Source organism: Manis javanica, chromosome 13 (genome assembly GCF_040802235.1).
Source record: "Manis javanica isolate MJ-LG chromosome 13, MJ_LKY, whole genome shotgun sequence".
In the NCBI taxonomy this organism is placed as follows: domain Eukaryota; kingdom Metazoa; phylum Chordata; class Mammalia; order Pholidota; family Manidae; genus Manis; species Manis javanica.
Genome location: NC_133168.1, coordinates 63,736,487 through 63,760,334, shown reverse-complemented (window position 1 = coordinate 63,760,334; position 23,848 = coordinate 63,736,487). Strand labels below are relative to the sequence as shown.

The 23,848-nt window shown below is 39.1% G+C and overlaps 1 protein-coding gene across 4 annotated transcripts in view; it reads right to left on the bottom strand.

The window, feature by feature from the left end:
• Positions 1-23,848, bottom strand: part of ADGB (androglobin) — a 192,788-nt gene that overhangs the window by 142,552 nt on the left and 26,388 nt on the right. The window contains exon 4 of one of the 4 annotated variants that reach the window (XM_073219725.1): positions 18,605-21,312. The exons of the other annotated variants lie outside the window; for them this stretch is intronic. Coding sequence (XP_073075826.1) covers positions 18,605-18,678 — 74 coding nt within the window. The 5' untranslated portion in view covers positions 18,679-21,312. The remainder of the gene's footprint in view (positions 1-18,604; positions 21,313-23,848) is intronic. 4 annotated transcript variants of the gene reach the window in all.

Sequence of the window (23,848 nt, the reverse complement as noted above, 5' to 3'; positions counted from 1 at the left end):
CATGTCAGTTGTATCTTAATTTCAAAGTAAGTCAATGGACTAATTCCAGAAAGAATTTGTAGTGGTGGGTTGGGGGCTGAATGTGTGTAATCCATAAGTAGGTACTGGGAAATGGATTTGAGCAGTAATAGTCCCAGCTTAAAAGTCTGCAAATCTATTGAAAAGAAGCTGAATTTACCCTGCGAATGTCAGGAGACCAGGAAGAGGGTTTGTGAATGAGTAAGTGGCTAGAGTTACCCGTGAGGATCTACCTTTGAATTGACTAGCATAACATTCCCTATAGTTTATCATATCACACACAATGTGCCACTTTCCTGTGAGTCCATGAGGAAACAGCCTGCCTAAAAGAGAAAAAAATGGGAGTGAGGTGGACCTCTACCACCATGGTTGTGGTATCAGGGATAGCACTTCCCACACGGGAGGAAAAGCCTCCCACCTCCCTGTAGTAAGACTTGGAAGGGGGCGGGGACAATATAAAAATGCACCCACCAATCAGAAAGGACTCTGATCTTGTATTGGGAAATGGTGATAGAGGTCCTCTACTGGATTCTTAACCATTTAGTAAGTGAATTATAGGTAGGTCCTGGGGTTCTCAGAAAGGGGTCAGAGTTGAAGAGGAGAGAGACAGTCTTCAGGAGCTCAAAAAAGCAGCTATTTGCCAACTAATAAGAAAGTATTTCAATATTGTAACAGCTATCCTGTCCTTGTTAGCAATGCATCCCAACTGGTTGCCAGCAGTGGGTAGGTAGCAAATCATCCTGGAAAGCCATCCAAACCACATGGCAGAGAACAGTTAACATGAGTTGAAATATCTGCATGAACTAAAAAACTCACACTATAAAGTAAAAGAAGAAACATAAAGCTATGATGGACAGGCAGTAAGTATATCAAAAGAGAGAAATTTCACCCAAGGGAAGAGAAATGATGTAGCAAACTTAAAAGGCATTAAAAATGGGAATACTTAGAATTACCAAAAAGATAAAGGAGGGAAAGTTACTGCTTTGCAATGAGAACAGGAAAATATTAAACACAAAATAAGACCAATATGAATAAAGAGATACTATAAATTTTTAGTAATGAAAATGTAAGATGTTGAAAGAGTAGTTTATATAAAGTTGAAGAGATTAGTGATTTAGAAGATGTAATTTTAAAATCAAGTGCTTGCATAGACAAAGAGATAGAAAATATAAAAATGACAAGTGAATAGAAAGAAAAACTCCAATATATGTCTAACAGAAGTCACAGAATGATAAAATGGTTAAAATGGTAGTGCAGGTGGACAATTGAAGAAAATATTTAAGGATATGATTGAAAATGTTCAGAATTAATGAAAGAACATGTCTTTAGATTTGAAAAAGCACATCAAGTGATAAAGTGATAACAGGATAAATGGGAGGTCAGTGCATAGAAATCTGCATATAGATGTATCAATTGATACATCAACTGATATATAACTGTAGATCAACAATGATGAAAATTTCTCTACATAAAGAAATGGCAAATTACTTAATAATAAAAAATGATCAATTTGACAGCATTAGTAGACACCATAAAGCAATGAAGTGATATCTGCAAAACTAAGGTAAAATAACTGTTAATCTTGAAATTAAGAACCAATGAAACCCTATTCAAAAGTAAGATGGAAAAATTTATCCTAAATTAAATAAAAATATTTTAAAAGTGTAAGTTCGGCATAATAGACTCTTGTCAAAAAAAAAATTACTGAAGGATTCATCTCAGGAAACTAGAAAATGAACCCAGAATAAAAGTGTGGGATACAAGGCACAATGATAAACACAAGTTAATACAACAGTTTGGTAAAAATCCTAAGAAGCATTTCCTGCAAACAATTCATGACAGCAATAACTGTGCTTTTGAAAGGACCAAAACTAAAAGAGTTGGGGAAGGGAATTCTAATGGACACTAGGGTGCCTGTTTTTTCTTTAGGAATAATATTAATTGTAGACTTTGTAAGAAAATATTTAAAGTAAGAGTATTTAAAAAACATAAAGACTAGTTCAGACTATACAAAATATCACAGACTGGGTGGCCTATAAACAACAGGAATTTATTTGTGATTGTTCTAGAGACTAGAAGTCTGACATCAGAGTCCCAGCACGGTCGGGTTCTGAAGAGACCCTTCTTCTGGTGCAGATGACCCACTTCTCATTGTGTCTCCACATGGTGGAAAGAGAGATAGCTCGCTCTCTGGCCATACCTTATATGCGCAATAGTTTCATTTATGAGGACTTCACATTTATGACCTCATTATCTCCCCAGACCTCTACCTCCAAATGCCATCATATTGGGATTAGGGCTTCAACATATGACTATTGGGGTACACAGACATTTGGCCCATTGAAAGGATGTTCCAAGAAATAAAATATAAAGCTTCCAAACAAAAAAATGGACCTGACATTAGGGAACAACTCACTGTAGATGATGGCTTAAGTAAAAGGGAATTGGGAAGGAGGAATTTTTTTAATTAAGATAAAATCAACCAGTATGGCTGGAGACTAAAACATAGTAAAATATTGTTTCAGAATGAAAAAGAAAAGAAATCTGACCTAACAAATGGTTCACTTATTTTTAACCAACATTTATTGAACACCTGCTCTGTGACAAGCACTGTGCTAGATGGTGGTGTTACAGACACATAAATATATATCTCTGCTCTTTAGTTAATTTTGGGATGCAAAGAGATAAACAGATAATTTCAATATATTGTGGTATGTGCAGAGATGCAAGTATTCACAGGTAGTGAAGAGGAGTGCATTGTGCCAAAAGTGAGGAAATTAGCAGAAATATCATGGGATAAATAGCATTTGAGCTGTCTTAAAGGATAATTAGAAATTTTCTAGAAAGGAGAAAAGACATAACTAGGAAAAGGGAACAATGTAAGAGACAGTACAGAGGTAAGAGACAGCAGAGTACACACAGATAACTATGAGTTCTTCAGTCCTGCCTGATCAAGGAAGGGGGGACATTAGATTAGAGAGAAACACAGGCCAGGCAGACAGCTCCCCATTGAGGGTCTTGCTAAAGAGCTTGAACCTTATTTTCTAGTTAGTATTGACTTTGCCCATTGAATATAGACAACATTTTATTCTTACCCTTATCCATAGTGGACCACTGGCTTAAAATAGTAAGCTTAAGGAACCTGAAGTTTCAATACAACTCAAAAATGTATGCAGTGATAGTGATTATGAAAATATGATTTAAGATAATAACCAGACCTGGAAGTTGCACTCTTTTAATTAAAATTCTTATATCAAGATATCTCTACTATATCAAAACAAAATTTTAAAAAGATAATACATACTGGAATTTTTACCTACTTTGGGATTTCATTTTTATGGAATGAATTCTACCCATACTTGTAATGTATTTGTAGACGTCTATTTGTAAGCACTGTTTTAAAATCTATCATTAATTTTTAGAAATAAAATATAAAATGTAAGTAATAAACCTAAGAGATATCATGACCATTTCAGTTAGAGTAACAAGTGGATTTACCCTCCCACCTATGACAGCCAAAACCTGGGAAAAAAACATGAAAACAGTTTTGAAGACAGTCATTAAGTGCTGAAGGATCTGACTCCTGAAATACAGGAAACAAATGAGGTGAGCCCTGTAACTGCCTTAGGTTATGGCCCTGAGAGAGTTTTCAGGTCATAGTAGTGGGAGAGGTAGCCCAGGCATATCCCGGGAGAACCCTTAAGTAGAGGAGAAATTGATGAGAGTCTTTGGAAATGAAGGCAGCTAGAGTTTGTGGGACACAGTACTAGTAGAGAGCTTCACAGAGAGAGAACTCACTAGATATTTCAGAGGATTGCCAATTCCATGTAAATTTTAAGATGGGTTTTCTATTTCTGTAAAAAAGAATAATAGCAACAATTGTGATTCTTATAGTTATTTCACTGAATCTGTAAATTGTTTTGGCTAGTACTAATATTAAAATGTTATTATGACTTCTAGATCAGGATTAAAGATGGTGGCATGAGAGGAGAGACAGAGGCTTCCTCCTGAAACTGGATACAATTAGAAAATACAGTTGGCGCAACTAATCCTGAGAGAGCAACAGGAAAGAGGACTGCATCAGAATGCATGCACACACCTGGAGAAAAGAGCAGACCTCACAGAATGGGGTAATGTAACAGAGCTGTGGCTCCGTGGTACCTGAGCCCCTCTCCCACCCCAGCTCACCAGCGGGAGCAAGAGAAACGAGCAGGGAGGGAGTGGAAGGCTTGGGACTGCTGAATACCTAGCTCCCGAGATCTGTGCTGGGAGCACGAACCTACATTTCATGGTGCTTTCATGAGACTCACATGACTATTGGGTTGGAAGGTTGGTGCAGGCAGAGTTCCAGGGGAGACTGGGATTCTGGCTGCTTGTGGAAAGCAGGATCCATATCCAGTTGCTCTGGGACAAAAACTTATACCTGTGTGCCCGGCCCACTGGCTCAGGCAGTGGAGACAGGCACAGCAGCTGGGAGGGGGGAACAGCTCTTTCCTCCCCCCAAGTACCAGTACCACTCCCCGGCGACCCCCGACATTGCTTCAGGGGCTGAACAGCTCCAGAGATTACAGCTTCTGGACACTAGAGGGCGCCATAGACAAACATGAAAAGCCAAAGGAACCTTGTCCAGAGTAAAATTATTAATGCAACTCCTGAGAAAGATTTAAATGATATGGACCTCATGATTCTTCCTGAAAGGGATTTCAAAATAAAAATCATCAACATTCTAATGGAGGTACGGAAAGACATCCAAGAACTCAGGAATGAATTCCAGTCATAGATCCAATTGTTGAAGAGCACTATGGAGGGTATTAAAAGCAGGTTGAATATGGTGGAGGAGACAATAAATGAAATACAAACTAGAGAAGAGAAATACAAAGAAGCTGAGGCACAGAGAGAAAAAAGGATCTCTAAGAATGAAAGAATATTAAGAGAACTGTATGACCAATCCAAGCGGAACAATATTCACATTATAGGGATACCAGAAGAAGAAGAGAGAGGGAAAGGGATGGAAAGTATCTTTGAGGAGGTAGTTGCTGAAAACGTCCCCAATCTGGGGAAGGAGATAGTCTCTCAGGCCATGGAGATCCACAGATCCCCCTACACAGGGACCCAAGGAAGACAACACCAAGACACATAGTAATTAAAATGGGAAAGATGAAGGATAAGGACAGACTGCATAAAGCAGCCAGAGAGACAAATAAGATCACATACAAAGGAAAGCCCATCAGGCTAACATCAGACTTCTCAGCAGAAACCTTACAGGCCAGAAGGGAGTGGCATGATGCATTTAATGCCATGAAACAGAATGGCCTGGAACCAGGATTACTTTATCCAGCAAGATTATCATTTAAATTTGAAGGAGTGATTAAACAATTTTCAGATAAGCAAAAGCTTAGAGAATTTACCTCCCATAAACCATCTATACAGTCTATTTTGGATGGACTGCTATAGATGGAAGTGTTCTTAAGGCTGAATAGCTGTGACCAGATGTAATGAAACCACAGTAAAGAAAGTAGAACAGCTAATTATGAAGCAAATGCAAAATTAAATTAACTATCCTAAAAGTCAATCAAGGGATAGACAAAAAGTACATAATTTGAAACCTAATACATAAAGAATGAAGGAGGAAGAAAAAGGAGAAATAGAAAAGAACCATTAGATCGTGATACTAAGTGAGTTAAGTTAGACTCTTAGATAGTAAGGAAAGTAACCTGGACCCTTTGGTAACCACGAATCTAAAGCCTGAAGTGGCATTAAGTACATACCGATCGATAATGACCCTAAATGGAAATAGACTAATGCACCAATCAAAAGACATAGAGTCACTGAATGGATAAAAAAAACAAGACCCATTTATATGCTGCTTACAAGAGACTCACCTCAAACCCAAAGACATACACAGACTAAAAGTCAGGGATGGAAAAAGATATTTCATGCAAACAATAGGGAGAAAAAAGCAGGTATTGCAGTACTAGTATCAGACAAAATAGACTTCAAAACAAAGAAAGTAACAAGAGATAAAGAAAGACATTACATAATGATAAAGGGCTCAGTCCAACAAGAGGATATAACTATTATAAATATATATGCACCCAATACAGGAGCACCAGCATATGTGAAACAATACTAACAGAACTAAAGGAGGAAATAGAATGCAATGCATTCATTTTAGGAGACTTCAACACACAATTCACTCCAAAGGATAGATCCACCAGACAGAAAATAAGTAAGGACACAGAGGCACTGAACAACACACTAGAACAGATGGACCTAATAAACATCTACAGAACTCTACACCCAAAAGCAACAGGATACACATTCTTCTCAAGTGCACATGAAACATTCTCCAGAATAGACCACATACTAGGCCACAAAAAGAGCCTCAGTAAATTCCAAAAGACTGAATTCCTACCAACCAACTTTTCAGACCACAAAGGCATAAAACTAGAAATAAACTGTACAAAGAAAGCAAAAAGGCTCACAAACACATGGAGGCTTAACAACACCCTCCTAAATAGTCAATGGATCAACAACAAAATTAAAATGGAGATCCAGCAATATATGGAAATAAATGAAAACAACAACACAAAGCCCCAACTTCTGTGGGATGCAGCGAAAGCAGTCTTAAGAGGAAAGTATATAGCAATCCAGGCATATTTAAAGAAGGAAGAACAATTCCAAATGAATAGTCTAACGTCACAATTATCAAAATTGGAAAAAGAAGAACAAGTGAGGCCTAAAGTCAGCAGAAGGAGGGACATAATAAAGATCAGAGAAGAAATGAACAAAACTGAGAAGAATAAAACAGTAGAAACAATCAAAGAAACCAGGAGCTGGTACTTCAAGAAAATAAACAAAATAGATGAGCCTCTGCCCAGACTTATTAAGAGAAAAAGAGAATCAACAGACATCAACAGCAATAGAAATGAGGAAGGAAACATCATGATAGACCAAACAGAAATACAAAGAATTATTAGAGACTACTATGAAAACCTATATGCTAAGAACCTGGAAAACCTAGAAGAAATGGGCAACTTCCTAGAAAAATAAAACCTTCCAAGACTGATCAAGGAAGAAACACAAAATCTAAACAAACCAATTACCAGCAAAGAAATTGAAGCAGTAATCAAAAAACTACCCAAGAACAAAACACCCAGGCCAGATGGAATCACCTCAGAATTTAATCAGACTTACAGAGAAGATATAATTCCCATTCTCCTTAAAGTTTTCCAAAAAATAGAAGAGGAGGGAATACTCCCAACTCATTTTATGAAGCCAACATCACCCTAATACCAAAACCAGGCAAAGACTCCACCAAAAAAGAAAATTACAGACCAATATCCCTGATGAACGTAGATGTAAAAATACTCAACAAAATATAAGCAAACCGATTTCAAAAATACATCAAAAGGATCATGTACCATGACCAAGTGCGATTCATCCCAGGGATGCAAGGATGGTACAACATTTGAAAATCCATCAACATCATCCACCACATCAACAAAAAGAAGGACAAAAACAACATGATCATCTCCATAGATGCTGAAAAAGCATTCGATAAAATTCAACATCCATTCATGATAAAAACTCTCAACAAAATGGGTATACAGGGCAAGTACCTCAACATAATAAAGGCCATATATGATAAACCCACAGCCAACATCATACTGAACAGCGAGAAGCTGAAAGCTTTTCCTCTGCGATCGGGAACAAGACAGGGATGCCCACTCTCCCCACTGTTATTCAACATAGTACTGGAGGTCCTAGCCACAGTAATCAGACAAAACAAAGAAATACAAGGAATCCAGATTGGTAAAGAAGAAGTTAAACTGTCACTATTTGCAGATGACATGATATTGTACATAAAAAACCCTAAAGACTCCACTCCAAAACTACTAGAGCTAACATCAGAATTCAGCAAAGTTGCAGGATACAAAATCAACACACAGAAATCTGTGGCTTTCCTATACACCAACAATAAACTAATAGAAAGAGAAATCAGGAAGACAATTCCATTCACAATAGCATCAAAAAGAATAAAATACCTAGGAATAAACCTAACCAAAGAAGTGAAAGACCTATACCCTGAAAACTGGAAGACACTCTTAAGAGAAATTAAAGGGGACACTAACAAATGGAAACTCATCCCATGCTCCTAGCTAGGAAGAATTAATATTGTCAAAATGGCCATCCTGCCCAAAGCAATATACAGATTCGATGCAATCCCTATCAAACTACCAACAGTATTCTTCAATGAACTGGAACAAATAGTTCAAAAATTCATATGGAACCGTCAAAGACCCCGAATAGCCAACACAATCCTCAGAAGGAAGAATAAAGTGGGGGGGAATCTCACTCCCCAACTTCAAGCTCTACTACAAAGCCACAGTAATCAAGACAATTTGGTACTGGCACAAGAACAGAGCCACAGACCAATGGAACAGAATAGAGACTCCAAACATTAAACCAAACATATATGGTCAACTAATATTCGATAAAGGGGCCATGGACATACAATGGGGAAATGACAGTCTCTTCAACAGATGGTGATGGCAAAACTGGACAGCTACATGTAGGAGAATGAAGCTGGACCATTGTCTAACCCCATACCCAAAAGTAAATTCTAAATGGATCAAAGACTTGAATGTAAGTCATGAAACCATAAAACTCTTAGAAAAAAATATAGGCAAAAATCTCTTAGACATAAACATGAGTGACCTCTTCTTGAACATATCTCCCCAGGCAAGGGAAACAAAAGCAAAAATGAACAAATGGGACTATATCAAGCTGAAAAGCTTCCGTACAGCAAAGGACACCATCAATAGAACAAAAAGGTATCCTACAGTATGGGAGAATATATTCATAAATGACAGATCCGACAAAGGGTTGACATCCAAAATATATAAAGAGCTCACACACCTCAACAAACAAAAAGCAAATAATCCAATTAAAAAATGGGCAGGGGAGCTGAATAGACAGTTCTCTAAAGAAGAAATTCAGATGGCCAACAGACACATGAAAAGATGCTCCACATCACTTGTCATCAGAGAAATGCAAATTAAAACCACAATGAGATATCATCTCACATGAGTAAGGATGGCTACCATCCAAAAGACAAACAACAACAAATGTTGGTGAGGTTGTGGAGAAAGGGGAACCCTCCTACACTGCTGGTGGGAATGTAAATTAGTTCAACCATTGTGGAAAGCAGTATGGAGGTTCCTCAAAATGCTCAAAATATAAATACTATTTGACCCAGGAATTCCACTTTTAGGAATTTACTCTAAGAATGCAGCACTCCAGTTTGAAAAAGACAGATGCACCCCTATGTTTATCGCAGCACTATTTACAATAGCCAAGAAATGGAAGCAACCTAAATGTCCATCAGTAGATGAATGGATAAAGATGTGGTACATATACACAATGGACTATTACTCAGCTATAAAAAAAAACCAGATCCTACCATTTGCAACAACATGGATGGAGCTAGATGGTATTATGCTCAGTGAAATAAGCCGGGTGGAGAAAGACAAATACCAAATGATTTCACTCATATGTGGAGTATAGGAACAAAAGAAAACTGAAGGAAGAAAACAGCAGCAGAGTCACAGAACCCAAGAACTGACTAATGGTTACCAAAGGGAAAGGGACTGGGGAGGACGGGTGGGAAGGGAGGGATAAGGGTGGGAAAAAAGAAAGGGGGCATTACAATTAACATGTATAGTGTGGGGGGGGGGCATGGGGAGGGCTGTGCAACACAGAGAAGACAAGTAGTGATGTTACAGCATCTTACTATGTTTATGGACAGTGACTGTGAATGGGTATGTGGGGGGGACTTGGTGAGGGGGGGAGCCTAGTGAACATAATGTCCTTCATGTAATAATTGTAGATTAATGATACCAAAATAAAATTTTAAAAAAATTATCAAAGTTTATCGTTAAAATATGTATAAATATACTGTATGTCAAGGTTACATCAATAAACCTGTTTTTTAAAAAGAAAGAAAATATAAAAGGCCCAGGAATTTCCAAAGACAAATTAAGGAAATTCCAAACATTGCTTAGTGATAGCAATGTCATGTTTCTAGAATCTTGATACATAATTAAGTCTCTATTCTATGATATATTTGATTATTGAGTCATGTGCAATAAAATATACTCAGTCTACACATACTGTCTTTCATGTGTACCTATTGCTGGTAAATTAAATATCCTGCATAATTTGGAATTGGGAAAAAGTCAAAATAATCTTTATACATAATGAAAGTAGTCAATAATTGTATTAAAATATATTTCATAACTGTTGTTAATAAAACACTAATAAAATGACTTTTTTAAAACTTGAAAATACTTAATCCCATGACTTGCAAAGATGACAAAATTATTATTTTTTAATTCTTATATCAATTGACAAGATTACAAATGATAATAAAAAAATAAGAGTTGAAAACCTTCAAGGGAAACTTGAGCTGGCTCAAAGTCATCAGAAATTTTTAAGCAAAAATAAAATAAAATAAAAAGCAGCAACAACATCTGATTTACACACACACTCCTATATATGCTTTAATTAGATTATTTTCACTCCAGGAATTAAAACTTCAGTGAAATGAGGATCTGGAATTTTGCCATTGTTTTCTTTGAGCATGATGTTTGGTATAAGGACGTGATTTTATTCATAGTGGGAGGCAGTTTACTTATGCAATGTGCAATCAGCATGCCTTACTAAGTAGTATATCCTCAGTTAATATCCTGAGGAATCAGAATATGAATAGAATTATACAATCGACTTAATTTGGCTTATGGGCATTTGGAGCCATACTCTTCAGAAACATCAAATACATAAGAAAATAAATTGCAATCTTAAAAAAATTTTAATTAAAAATAGTTAAAGCCAGGTTGTTATGTTGACCTTTTATTCTCTTGGTTTTATTAAAATTTTTTAATTGGGCACTTAATTTTAAGAGTTCAACATTTACATACATTTCTTTCAATAATATTATGTTTTGGTAAATACAAAGATAAATAAGATGCAGTTTCCATTCTCAAGTAACTTAAAATTAATGAGAATAACTACACACAATAACCAAAATGCACAGGCAAAGTGAAAGGATTAAAATAAAATAAAAAATAAAGTGCTTTAACAGCACTGAGCAGGGGAAATGGTTTCCAACTTAGAAAATCAAGGATGGCTGCATAGAAAAGCAGGTCTTAAGATACAGATGAAATTCGTACAATGAAAGCAACTGTAAGTGGAGACAAGAGGATGGGAAGAGGTACAGATGTGGAAAAGTGGGAGAATGTAAATAGTCTATCTGTATTTGTCTGATACAGAGGACAGGGGTGAGCTGAGGCTGGCTGTGGCCCTGTCAGCCGGCTAGCTTGCTCTTCTGATCTTTCAATCCTTCTTCCATTTTTTTTTCAAAGCTGGAACACCCTACCAGTGTAATAGCATGTTAAGAAGATGACAAACAGTATTACATGCAAAGTAAAGAAAAACCCTTGACTGAGGCAAGGAAATTAGAATGTTTTCTCAGTGGTTCTACCTGGAATTTAAAAAGGCCCAAACTAAAGGACGGCAGGGAAGAGAATGAATGCTGAAGCAGGGTGGAGAAGCAACCTGAAGGTGCGCCTCTGGGAGTAAGGAGGATCCCTGCCTCAGACAAGTTCTGAATGAGTCAAGTGAAACCGAAGGAGGACAAAGGGAAGAGCAGGTTGGGAGAAAGCCTTTTTATTGCCCACAGCTTGCTTGGGTTTGCCAGCCAGCCTTCGCTCTGTCCATCCCCTCCAGCTGCACGTTCGTGCGCCCCCCACTGCCCGCCCCTTCGGGCAGGAATTCCATGCGTGGTCCCTAGTGACTAATGGGCACCAGACCAATTAGGTACCAGGAATGGAGGGGAGGAGAGAATGGCCGTTTCTCTCCGCCCGCCCCTTACCTCAGATAGACTGGAGGCTCCACAGTAGTAAACATTCATTGGTATGTAAATCGACTAAGGCCAGGTGGGAAATTCTGGATATTCTGGTGCAAACTTTCATTTACTGCAAAGAAGGGAAAATCAAAAGAACATGGAAAACAATTGGATGTGATGGGCAAAGGAGAGGGAAAGGTCAAACATGACCAAACTTTGGAGTTAAAGTGAAGGAAAAAAGGTAATAAGATTCTTTAAAATGAACAACGTGGGAAATACATTTGGGAAAGAAAATGATGACCTCCATTTTGGACATACTTAACTTGGAATAGATGCTAAATTAGTCAACTTTAATCAGGAAGGATTGTTTCAGATAATCAAAAGAGAGGGAAGAGAGGCAAGAGAGAAGAGGTAGTAAGAACATTAGAGAAGGACTTCATTTGGGGAGAAGAAGAAGAAAAGGCAGGGGCAGGTCAGAGGGAAAAAGAACTCCAGGAAAGGAGAAGTGGGGAGAGATGCAGCTGCAGTGACGTTTTCCCCTTTAAGCAGCTGAACTCTTGAGAGATGAGAGAATCAAGGAGACAGAATCGGAGGCAGCTGCTCCTGCTGCTCCGGCCCCAGGCCAGTGTGCACAGGCCACCAGAATCTCATGCTTCTGCCATTTCCCAGGATCAAGCACCTTCCAGCGGCAAAGCTGACATTTATAAAGAGCAAGCACAAATATGGTGTGCAACTACATGCGATCACGTCCACAGTGACTTTAACCAAAATCCACAAAAGTAACAATCAGTCTGTAAGACCCACACACTAGAACTTGTACAGGTTGCAATTAACTTTTTTTTTTTTTAACACAACTGCAACTATTTCCTCATAACTTCATTCTTTGTCTGTGGGGCAAACTAGTCCTAAATTCCTCCTAGACTTTGACCCAAGGTGAAGTAAACATAGGGCTTGGTCTCTAATTTCTAATTCATTCATTATAATAGCATGCAGAAAGAGTCCGGGTGGCAATGTGTGCAGCACAGCCTTCACTTTTGACCTTGGTCTTAGCTAGTTAGACTCCCACTGTTTCTTGCTGGCTCATACCTGGGACAAAAGCAGGCAGAACAGTCTACAGTACTTCCTGCCTCCTCTCCTTTTGCCTTTGTTTCCAGAAGGTTTGATGACCTGTAGCTTTTCATTAATTTCTAACCAACCTACATATATTTCCTCCTCTCAGATTCAGCAGATAGCCCCCCCTGAAGGCCCTCCTAAGCAGTACTACTCAGAAACAGATGCTGTAGAAAGTCTGAAGATGAAAGAACTGAGAAACTCTGAGCTGACCTTGGCCTTTAAGAGTTTCTAGAGTTGTGAATGGAAACCATGGACCCTGAATTGAAGACTGAGAAGTGAGGAAATCAGGGACATGGAGGTAGAAAGAGCACCCTGATCTTTTAAAACTTTGTTTTAACCTAGTCCTATATGTAATTCTGATATTTATCAAATCAGAAGGATGGAATAAAAACAATTACTTTTGGACTATAATTTGGACTATAGCATTCATTATGACACCAGCAAAAAAGAAAGCCTCCCCCCACCAAAAAAACCATACAAGATATATTTGTTTACTTTAAAACCATAGTATATGATAATTCAGCCATACAAACTAGTGTGATATAGCCCCAGAACCTGGAATTAATTAGCCTGGTCCTGTCCTGGGAAGGAATGCTAATACAATTTCAAAACACCTACTTGATACTTCTTATGACAAAATATGCATATCTTCTTTGTCAAGGATGAAAGTGATTAGTAATACTTCTACCCAGTCTTTCACATTATACAAATTATATCAAATTATATAAATCATATCAAAAGTATATTTTTAAACTGTCCTAGATAGTTTTTAGTCATTTTATCTCACATTAACTAGTATTATCAGTTTATGATTATTTGATTCCTTGATTTAAATAATCTGTCAAATATTTCTAAATAATAACTTTTGACTGAGGCAATATTACTCATCTAGAAGCATTAGCACAATACTATTAGCTTCAAAGTATAATTTGATTATGTTTTTAGTAACAGTGAAGTACAAGTTCCATGGTTTATATATTTATAATCTTTTCAATCTAACCTCCATTCTTCTAATCATGCTATAGAGTAAATTCAGAGGAAACCATTTCTTCTCCAAAACTAAACAAATTAAAAATTGAGTGATTAAAAAAAACATTTCACTGCCAGAAATGATTCTTAAACCACATCGAATCTTAATGAAATACTGAACATACACACAGATTAAGGTGATATCACAGGCAGAACTGACGGCAGACCCTGCTAAGACTAATGGAGTGCTTCTCTGCTCACTAAAAGGGGTTCTCAGTGGAGATTTTTACATTTTAAAAACATGCAACAGACATTTATGCAACGCCCTAGTCTGTGGGAAGCGTTGCTCTGCCTTCTGGCAGTGACTGACAGGGCCTCTTCCCTGTGGGTTCTCAGTATCTCTCTGGTTCTGACTCAGAGGGCTTTATGGCCAAGCTGCCAGGCCAGGTTTCCAGTTCAACTCAGTAAATTACACACACATTTATTAAGCACACATTGTATCAGACCCTGAAAAGAATGTGGAAGTAAACAAAGCAAAGCATTTAGAAATTTGTCATTGAATTGTGTTTACACTTTTTTTCCTTGTCCTTTCAGACATGCCGGTCTCATCACCTGGACATCCCAGTACCTCCTACCACTGCAACTGAAGATAAGAAATTTGACTATTGTAGCTTTTGACCTTAGTCACCTTACAGATGTGCTCTACACACCTCTACCCTACTTTAAAGAGATTCCTCCCTGTCATCAGGAGCTCTCAGGATCAGGCATGCCCTCATTATCTCAGACCATCACCTCTCTCATTTCTTGCTGCCTGATTCTTAATCCAGCATGAATTCCATGAAGTTGTGAAATTACACCTCAGAAATCATCATTTTGGTATTCAAAACCATCTGTTTCCCCACTACAGACAGTTCAAATGCCTTGGTCCGTCCCCCTCGCTCTGCTGCGTACCCATCCTGGATGCTTTGTGGGCCAGCAGTCAAGCACAGACTCTACCCCAGCCAACCCGGACGGCTTTCTGCTCCCCAAACATTCCCATTGCCTGCACTAACCATCTCTCTAGCCTGTGCCCTTCAGAACTGGGACTGGCTGTTAGAGGGAGATGATGAGGGACCAGCTCCCACCGAGGTGCCTTCCTCAGCTCTCACACACAGCCCTCATTTCAGGAACCTCGTGTTTCCCTAATCTAACCCCAGGCCAACACACGGTTCCTTCTAGTACTTCCAACAAGTACCCCTGACAAATGTGGTATTGCCATATGTTTCCGAGTAATGTCTGTGTGAATCTTAGTTGTCCCCCCCGCCACCTGAGGTGTCGTATCCCTGGAGGGAAGGTACCAGGTTCTACAGTTCCTTATCCTCCCAGACCTACCAGTGACTTGGACATGAGAAGTGCTTATTAAATAGTTCAGAAATTAATATAAAGACAAGTCTTCTTCAGGGAACTTTCTGTTACCGCAGCTGACTTTTAAATGTGTAATTTGACCTGAGTTGTTGGGGTCCTCAGAGGTCATCTGGGGAATCCACAAAACTCAGTGTGAATCCGGTGGTGTTCCCTCCTTTGCTCCTCTTACCTCTGGCTTTCTCTGTGCGGCCATGGGGCCTGGACCTGGAGCTATAAAAGGTTCCTTTCTACTATGTTGTGCTCTTTTGGGGAATTTATTTTCTGCCCTCTGAAGGTAGAGAAACAGATTATCTACCAACCACTGTTGCATGGTTTCTCTTGACCAGTTGCCTCTTGGACCGTGGATAACCATGAACCCATCTAACTTAATCCTCAGTGGATAGTTAATCTTCCATTTTACATTGCTTTCATAATTAGGTTCTATAACACTCCTACTTTCAAATTTTTGTATAGAAAAAATATGTCGATCTTTTTGGAGAATTCTATGAAATTTAGATGTGCATTTCAGTCAGTAAAGATAGATTAAGGTGCGTTATGAAATATATTTCATTCTCGGAAAGAGGTCTAATGATATTTCATCATCATTAGCAGTCTAGGTAGTTGCATAGTTCTTGTTTTTAATAAATTATCTGTGTATTTGATTTTGGTTTGAATGTGCTGTTGGAAGTGGAAGAAAATTTTGTTAACTATAAATACCAGATTGTGTCCCCATCTCAAACTGCCCACTGAAGGTTGAAATACTTTGGCATTCAAAGTGTAAGCATTAATACTTCTAATAACTATTAATAATTAAATTACATGCTTCTTCTCCTTCCTTTGAATTATCCATGTTCTACACAAAGACTTATATTTAGTACTTCCAAGAAAATCAGATTTTGTCTTGGGATCGCTATGAATCCTTCAGGTAGAATCTAACTAGTGAAAATATCTTTGTAGTTCCAATTAGTTTTCAAATTGATTAATTTAAATTGTTTATATTTCTAATTATTGTTAGATACTGATAATAAGTTAAATTTGTGACAGTTGTTATGAAAATAAAAATTATTGTTCCCCAAAAATGAAATTTTAAAATGATGACAACTTCAATTCAAAAAACAAGTCAAAGTTTTAAACATTTAACTATTGCAAAATTCCCTCACTTATTATGAATTCATTTGACTTAAAAAAAATCAGAAAAGTCTTGAAAGTTTGCAGTCTGAAGAAAAACAAAGCAGAAACGGAAGGACAGAGTGTGTTGGACTGGGGACAGTTTTAATTAATGGCCTTTCATTAAAAGAAGAAAAAAACTTAATGTTAGAATAGAAAAATGACATGCCCAATGTCACAAGAAAATTGGTGACTCCTATAACAAAAATTTCATCCTTCCTGATTCAGAAAAATAGAGAATAGGTTAATCTAAAGTACAAACTGACAGCTCAGTTACCTTCATACTTTTTCTTGGTGATTCGATCATATTTACTTATGAGTTTGGTCATAACTATACATAGATCATTCTGCTTTCTTGGTTGTAACATCTCAGTTTTTGAATTGTGCCAAAGTTGGACCAGATCAGAAAGAGAGAGAGAACTGGGCATCAAGTGAAGTTAGAAGAAAGGAAACACCAGTGTGGAAACTAAACTATAAATTCATTTAATAAACAAATGGTGAATGCTTATTATGTGCTAGCCACCATGGTAGGCAAAAGCTAGACATGGTCCCTAATCTGACACATCCTTTAGGGAATAAACAAACATGCTAGGTGGCAGCTCTAGGAGAGTAAGCCTCTATGAAGATTTTCCCCCTCATTTTCATACCTAGGACCATGCTAGAGTTGGTTGCATTTATTGGATATGTAAGCACAAGGTATGGTAAAATGACATATAAAAACTTTCTCTAAATATCACTGGTGTATTTGAAATGACAATTACACTGGAGCCTTGTTAGACTTTGATCCCCAGGCCCCATGCTGAGTGACACCTTGTCCTTTGTGACTTCACTTGGTATCTGTGATTAATTCTAGTAAAACTTAGAAGATAGACTTGATTTATAATGAACTTCACAACCTACTATATAACAATACAGCAAAATTATTGATGTTTAATTCTCAGTAGTTTCTAGCAAAGCCTAGACTTTGTATAAATACTTGCCTTTACTCACATATTTTCATAAATATACATGTATATTTTTATTGATATGATTCAACTCAGATATTTTCTAGAAAAAATAAACACGTTAAAAATACCATTATCTTAAAAAGACATGAGAAGTATTGGCAAGGAAAGAGTTAGCGTCTTACCATCAGGTACCTTATCCGGTGATACACCATGACAGAACCAGGCCACATACCGTGTTTGGTGGTATCTAGTTTGATCAGCTTCAATATGGGAGTTAACAATGTCATCTCTTTCAGGATATAAATTCATTAAAGTCAAAGATTTTCCCCAAGCTCCGTAAGAGTTGTGAGCCTTCAGTGAGGGTTAATAACCATTACTAAGCTTTTTTCTTTTTTGGTGTGTTCAAAAATTCTTTTGCAACTCTGTTAAAATCTCCTATTTAACCACTGTCATTCATTAAATAAACATTTTTCAGTGTCCACTAGGTAAGACCCAGGAATCACCCAAGTTACTAAGGATTCAATAGTACATAAAATAGAAAAAGAAAAATACCTGCCTTCATGGAACTTACCGTTCTACTAGGACAACATATAAATAAATATTGTTTTAAAGGTGAAATACGTAGTATGCTAAATAGGCAAAAATACTAATGAAGAAAAATAAGGAAGTAAAGGAAAAGATAAGTTTTTGGTTTTGTCAGCAAAGCACGGGCTGTGATTTTAACTAGTTGGCCAAAGAAGCTGATATGAGAAAATGGCCTTTTGGTAAACACCGGAAGGAGGTGAGGGAGAAAACCATGCAAATTGGGGTTGAGGGTGGGGGGAAGAGCTTTCCAATAGCAGGTGCAAGGTCCCTGAGGTAGGAGCAAGCCCTGGGGCAGAGAGGAAATCACCCCTGGCTGGGCGCCAGGAGAAGCACAGCCCCAGGCAGGGAAACCGGGGCTGCGGGAAGAGGTGGGTGGATTCCCACGGAGGACAGAGAAGCCGCGAGGTGGCCAGCGAACCTCCGGCGCTGGCGAGTTTGCTGCGGGAGCAGCCCCAGCACGTGTGGCGCGGCCAAGGAGTCAGGCCCGGCGGCCCGGCACGCAGCGGTCCCTTACTCTTTGGACTTATCCGATCCGTGCGCCGAGTTGATATGATGCACCTCTTTCTTTTTCGTTTGTTTGGAGGTCATGGCAGAGGCGGACCCGGGCTGCAGCCGAGCTCAGAGCCAAGGGCTGGCTCCGCGTCCCCGGCTCTGCGTCCGCTGTTGCCAGGCGACGGCGCGCGTCCAAGGGGGAGCCCCGGCCGCTCGCGCGCGGTGGCTCCAGGGCGCGAGCGCGGAGGGCGCACTACCCGACGCCAGGGGGCAGCCTTGGGCTTGCGTGCCTTAGGGGGACAACGCGGGCGCCGCCGGCGTGGGTTTGTCAGCAGAACTGAGGAGCGACCCTGGTTTGCCTTGTCCGATCAGGCCTACTCGGCCTGGCTCTGCCCTTGGAAACCGAAGACCCAGACATCTTTCCTGAACTTTCAGCTATTTGAAAACGGATATTTGCGAGGTCCGTCTCCACCGATCTTCTCTCGCTGAGCAAGTTCCTTCAATAATAACTAAAGAGACATTGTGGCCACACTGAATTTGACAGTGACTTGAAAAACACGGGTTCGGAAATGATACAGTGGGTGCAGGGGAATCCCTGCAGGGAAGCCAAGATCATGGCACCTGCCGCTTAAGGCAAGGTAATGACGATGTCTGTCATTAAACTTGTGGTGTCTCGGTTGTTCATGTGAAAGACTAAATCCAGGTCATAGAATCCAGTGGCCCTTAGTACACTTATCCGGAAAGGCCCTGGGGCCAGAGCTAAGGAAACCCACATTAAGGCTCCCACTTCATGTTCAGCCCATCTGTGGTGGTATTTATTTGCCTTGGGCAAATTTTTCCTTGTTAACTTCAGCTTACTCATTTATAATCAGGAGACGGCAATACCTACCTCATGATTCTCTTCTGAGGATGAATGAGATGTATGCAATATGTTTAGCACGCAGTGAAAGCACAGTGTGGGGGGGGCCTATTTCAGAGACGACAGCTCAGCTGCCTTCAAGGAGCAGGCAGATAAACATAAATGAAGCTGAGAATTGCTTCAACTAGAAAAACTATAAAATTCATTAAAACAAAACAAAATACGGCGCTGGCGCAACACAAACTCACTTCAGAGAAATCTGACCATGCTCAGGCCTGAAGTTCACCATCCCCATCATTAGTCGACCTCTCCCAGGAGCCTAGAACTAATTAACCAACTTTAAATAAAGAAATTCCGACTGCTTTTGGAACTGGGTATTGCTCAGAGACCCAACACTGGGGGAGAACCAGTTTCCTGCCAAGCAAATCTTTATCTGCTCTGATAAATGAATAGCCAGCTCTCTCCACTCAGAATAGCCTTTGCTTTGACAGGCTCTCCTAATCTCATTGTCATTGGGAGGTTACCTAGATGACAGTCACACAGCAACTATAAATAATGTCCAAATCGGAAATGTTATTGACTGAGGAAGTGCCCTCCGAACATCTCCTATGTGAGTGAAGACAACGAAGATAGCATGAGGGTTCCGCCTTGCTTATCCCAGGATTGCCATTTCCAGAAAACTCTCCAAAATGATAGCAGAGGACCAAACTTTGAGGAAATATTATTTTAGTACCAAATCTTATGAGAGTAATCAAGTACATAGCCATAAGCATATAAAAAGACTGTTGGATAAAAACAGCACAATTTTAAGCAATCAACCCATTTAAGCAACCAAACCATGCTTCATCTTTAGTCAAAGACATCCCTGAAAAAAAAAATGCCAATAGTTGCAAGATGCGAAGACCATTAGAGAAAAAATGGAAGTCAAATGATCTATAGCCCATTTACATTTTAGAGATGAAGAACCCCAGACCAAGAGCGGAGAAGCGTCTTGCCGAAAGTTGGTGGAGTTGGACCAGAAGCATTAAAGGGAGACAGATGCATGAGTTTAAGTCACACATATTACTACTCCACCCAGAAACTGCTTTCTCATTTATTAAATTAGGATAAAAATAAGGGACTTAACATAAGGAATGGAGTAAGATAATAAAAATTTGAAAAATATAAAGGGTTTATTAATTCCTAGTCCAGTGTTCTTGTTCCTTTATTATGTTAAGTATGCAGCATGCATAAATGAAATTTTTCTTTCTGAAGCTGAACTCTCGTCAGACCATGATTCTAAGAGGTAAGTATATTCCTTTATAAACCGTAAGATGGTATTTGTGCTGGTGCAAAAAGGACAATTGGCCTTCCATCTATCTCTCTTTTTTTAAACCCATATTCTTAGGTGCAGATGGTAATCACGATCAAAATGATTTAGAAGTGTCAGTAAGAGCTGCGATTTATTGAGTTCCTGCCACATGCCACACTTAGGGAGAGGTGCTCGCTCCTTAGAGCACAGGCTTTAGAGACAGACTTGACTCTTTATTAGCTGAGTTGGGTAAATCATTTAAACTCTCTGAAATTCCATTTTCTTCATTTGTGAAAAGGGAAGAATAATACCTCAAATGTCATGTTTGGATCATAATAAGCACTCAAATAATGACAGCTAATATTATCATTATTTCACAGGTAAAGGGACTTGCCTGACATGGGGCAGGTGGCAAGCAAGATTAGCCTGGCTTCACAACCTTTGCTCTCTGCAATACTCCAGGCTGACGGATCCTTGCTGTAACTTTCAGAGTCACTCCTGCACAGCAAATCTGGATGGTTACCCTGGCACTCCACTTAGGGATTTCCAAGTTCTCTGGTTGTTTAATAACCTTCAAAGGCTGAGAAAAAGAGCTTATAAGTTTATTAGAGCCATCCAGAATGGAGCCTTTCTCCAAACTATTCTTTTTGAGAAAGAATTTTGACTGCAGTCAGTAGTAACGTTACCCTGCTCCATAGGGAAGTGGTTAGAAATCCTTACTTCCCCATGCCTACACAAACAGAACAGACAGGGGCTCTGTCTTTGCGCTTCGTGGGGATCTGCTGAAATGGGGAAGTGAGCTTTGATAACTACTTCTCCACCCACACCTGGAAGTTCCAGATGGACCTGGGCAGGACATAGGGCCAGGGGAGAGGCAGCATTTCTGTTTCTGAAAGCCACTGCTCTGAGTGGCTCCCAACACTTGGTCCCTTAGCTGTAAGAAATTATACAGATGGTCCTGCTCAGCAACCTCTTTGCCCATCTTTATTTTCCATGGAGCATTATTTGTCCATCTTTTAAACTGTGAAGTTGTATAGAATTTAACCAACCAAATGAGAAAGTATAAATTTTGCATGTCTTTCTTACAATTAAGGTTAACTATCCTTTCAAGCTCTGTGCTTTAATTGTCACTTTTCCTTAGAAATTCATATCCTTTTTTCTTCAAGTATAGTTGATGCACAATATTATACTGGTTTCTGTTGTACAGCATAGTGATTCAACAATTATCTGTTATAAAATGCTCACCCCAATAAGTGTAGTCATTATCTGCCAACATAAAAAGAACTACAGTATTATTGACTGTATTCCCTATGTTGTACTTTTATACCCATAACTAAAGGAAACAAAAGTACAAATAAACAAGTAGTGGGACTACAGTGAATTAAAAAGCTTCTGCACAGCAAAGGAAACCTTCCCCTTTATTTTCCATGGAGCATTTTTTTGATTTGCCCGATTTTCAAAACTCCTATTATCTTCTACCTCATTTTTATTATTGCTTTTGCCCTAATGCTTTTCCCTTACTCGTCTATAAGGGCACTTGGACCAGGACCTGTTCTACTCTTCTTCACCTAATTCGGTTCAAACTTTGCAGGCCCCTTCAGCATCTAATAATCAGAGCTCATAGTGATTGAGCAGTTACTACATATTGGCACTTTTCTAAGCTGTTTCTGTATTAACTCGCGTAATCCTTATAAACACCTGGGGAATGTGTTATTATTACAATCTCACTTTTGTAAATAAGGAAACAGGGGGGGTTAAATTAGTAAGTGGTGAGACAGGATTCTAGCCCAGGAAGTCTGGCGCCAGACCCATGCTCTTTATAGCCACGTTATTCTGTCTCTGACTCCCTCAGTGATCACAACCCTATGAGACATTATAATCCATCCATTTAGTGAGAAGGAAGTGAGGTTTAGAAAGGAATAGTAGCTCACCCAAAGTCTAAAGCACAGAGACAGAGGGGCCAGGATGTGAATGTGAGCAGGCTGGCTTCAGAGTACACACTATTGTATTGTATTGTATTATTATTATTATTATTATTATTATTATTATTATTATAAGAACATGTAGCATGATATCTCTCCTGTTAACAAATTTTTGAATATATACTGTATTACTAAAGGCACAAAGTTGTACAGCAGATCTCTAGAACTTATTCAACTTGCATAACTAAACTTTAGACCTGTGAATACCCAAGCTCTCTGCCACACTGCCTCCTTCAAACAGAAAGAGTACAGAAAAATGTTTATATGTGTCATTGAAAATACTATAAATTGTACCTTAGGTTCAGTTTTGTCCCCTAATGTTCCGTCTCAGAGCCCACTGGTTATGGAGGATTTGGTTCCTGCAGCTCTGAGACCAGTTGTCCCTAGAGAAAGCCTCATTATTCTGGATAACCTTAATTTACAGCTTTAATTATCTCTGAAAGGAAATTCTGAGTAGAGATTGTTAAAAGTTGGAAGAATAAGGAAATAAGACATTCTCTTGATGTTAGCTGAAAAATAATTTCCATTTTGATAAGCTGTTTAAGCGAGAAACAATGGTTTTCCTGACCTTACTAAATCCCTTTATCAGGATGCACACCCGCCTGCCTGCTGTGGTGTAATGTTGCAATCACCTGCGCGGTGAATGAGGCGGTACTCAGCCCAGACCCCCCTCTGGACAGAGGCACTCCCTCCTGAATGCGGAGATGCTCTCTCACTCAACCCAAGAGCATGTCTTCTCCCTGAGAGCCTCCTGCGTCTCACTAGTGCGCTAAGGGTGGTGACAGAATTGGGACGACCCTGCAAGGTCCTCCTCTCTCCAGAGTTCCCTCAGTACTGGTGAAGAGCTCCGTTACAGCAGCACCACAGCCCAGCTTTCTCTGCCCAGTCCCGCTTGCCTTCCAATGCTTAGAGATGTTACCGAGAACAATCACTGATAAGCAGCATGCATGCAAATATCAGAATGTTAGAGTCTGTTTCCTGGAACTGGCCTAAAATGGCTGATACCAAGGAAGACTCTAGGAAGTGACTCTAAAATGAGATTTGGGAAGACTTGCACTTCCAAACAAGATAAAGTAACAGGGAGTGGATTTACCTACTCATACGCATTAACTGAATAAAAATACTTGATGACAT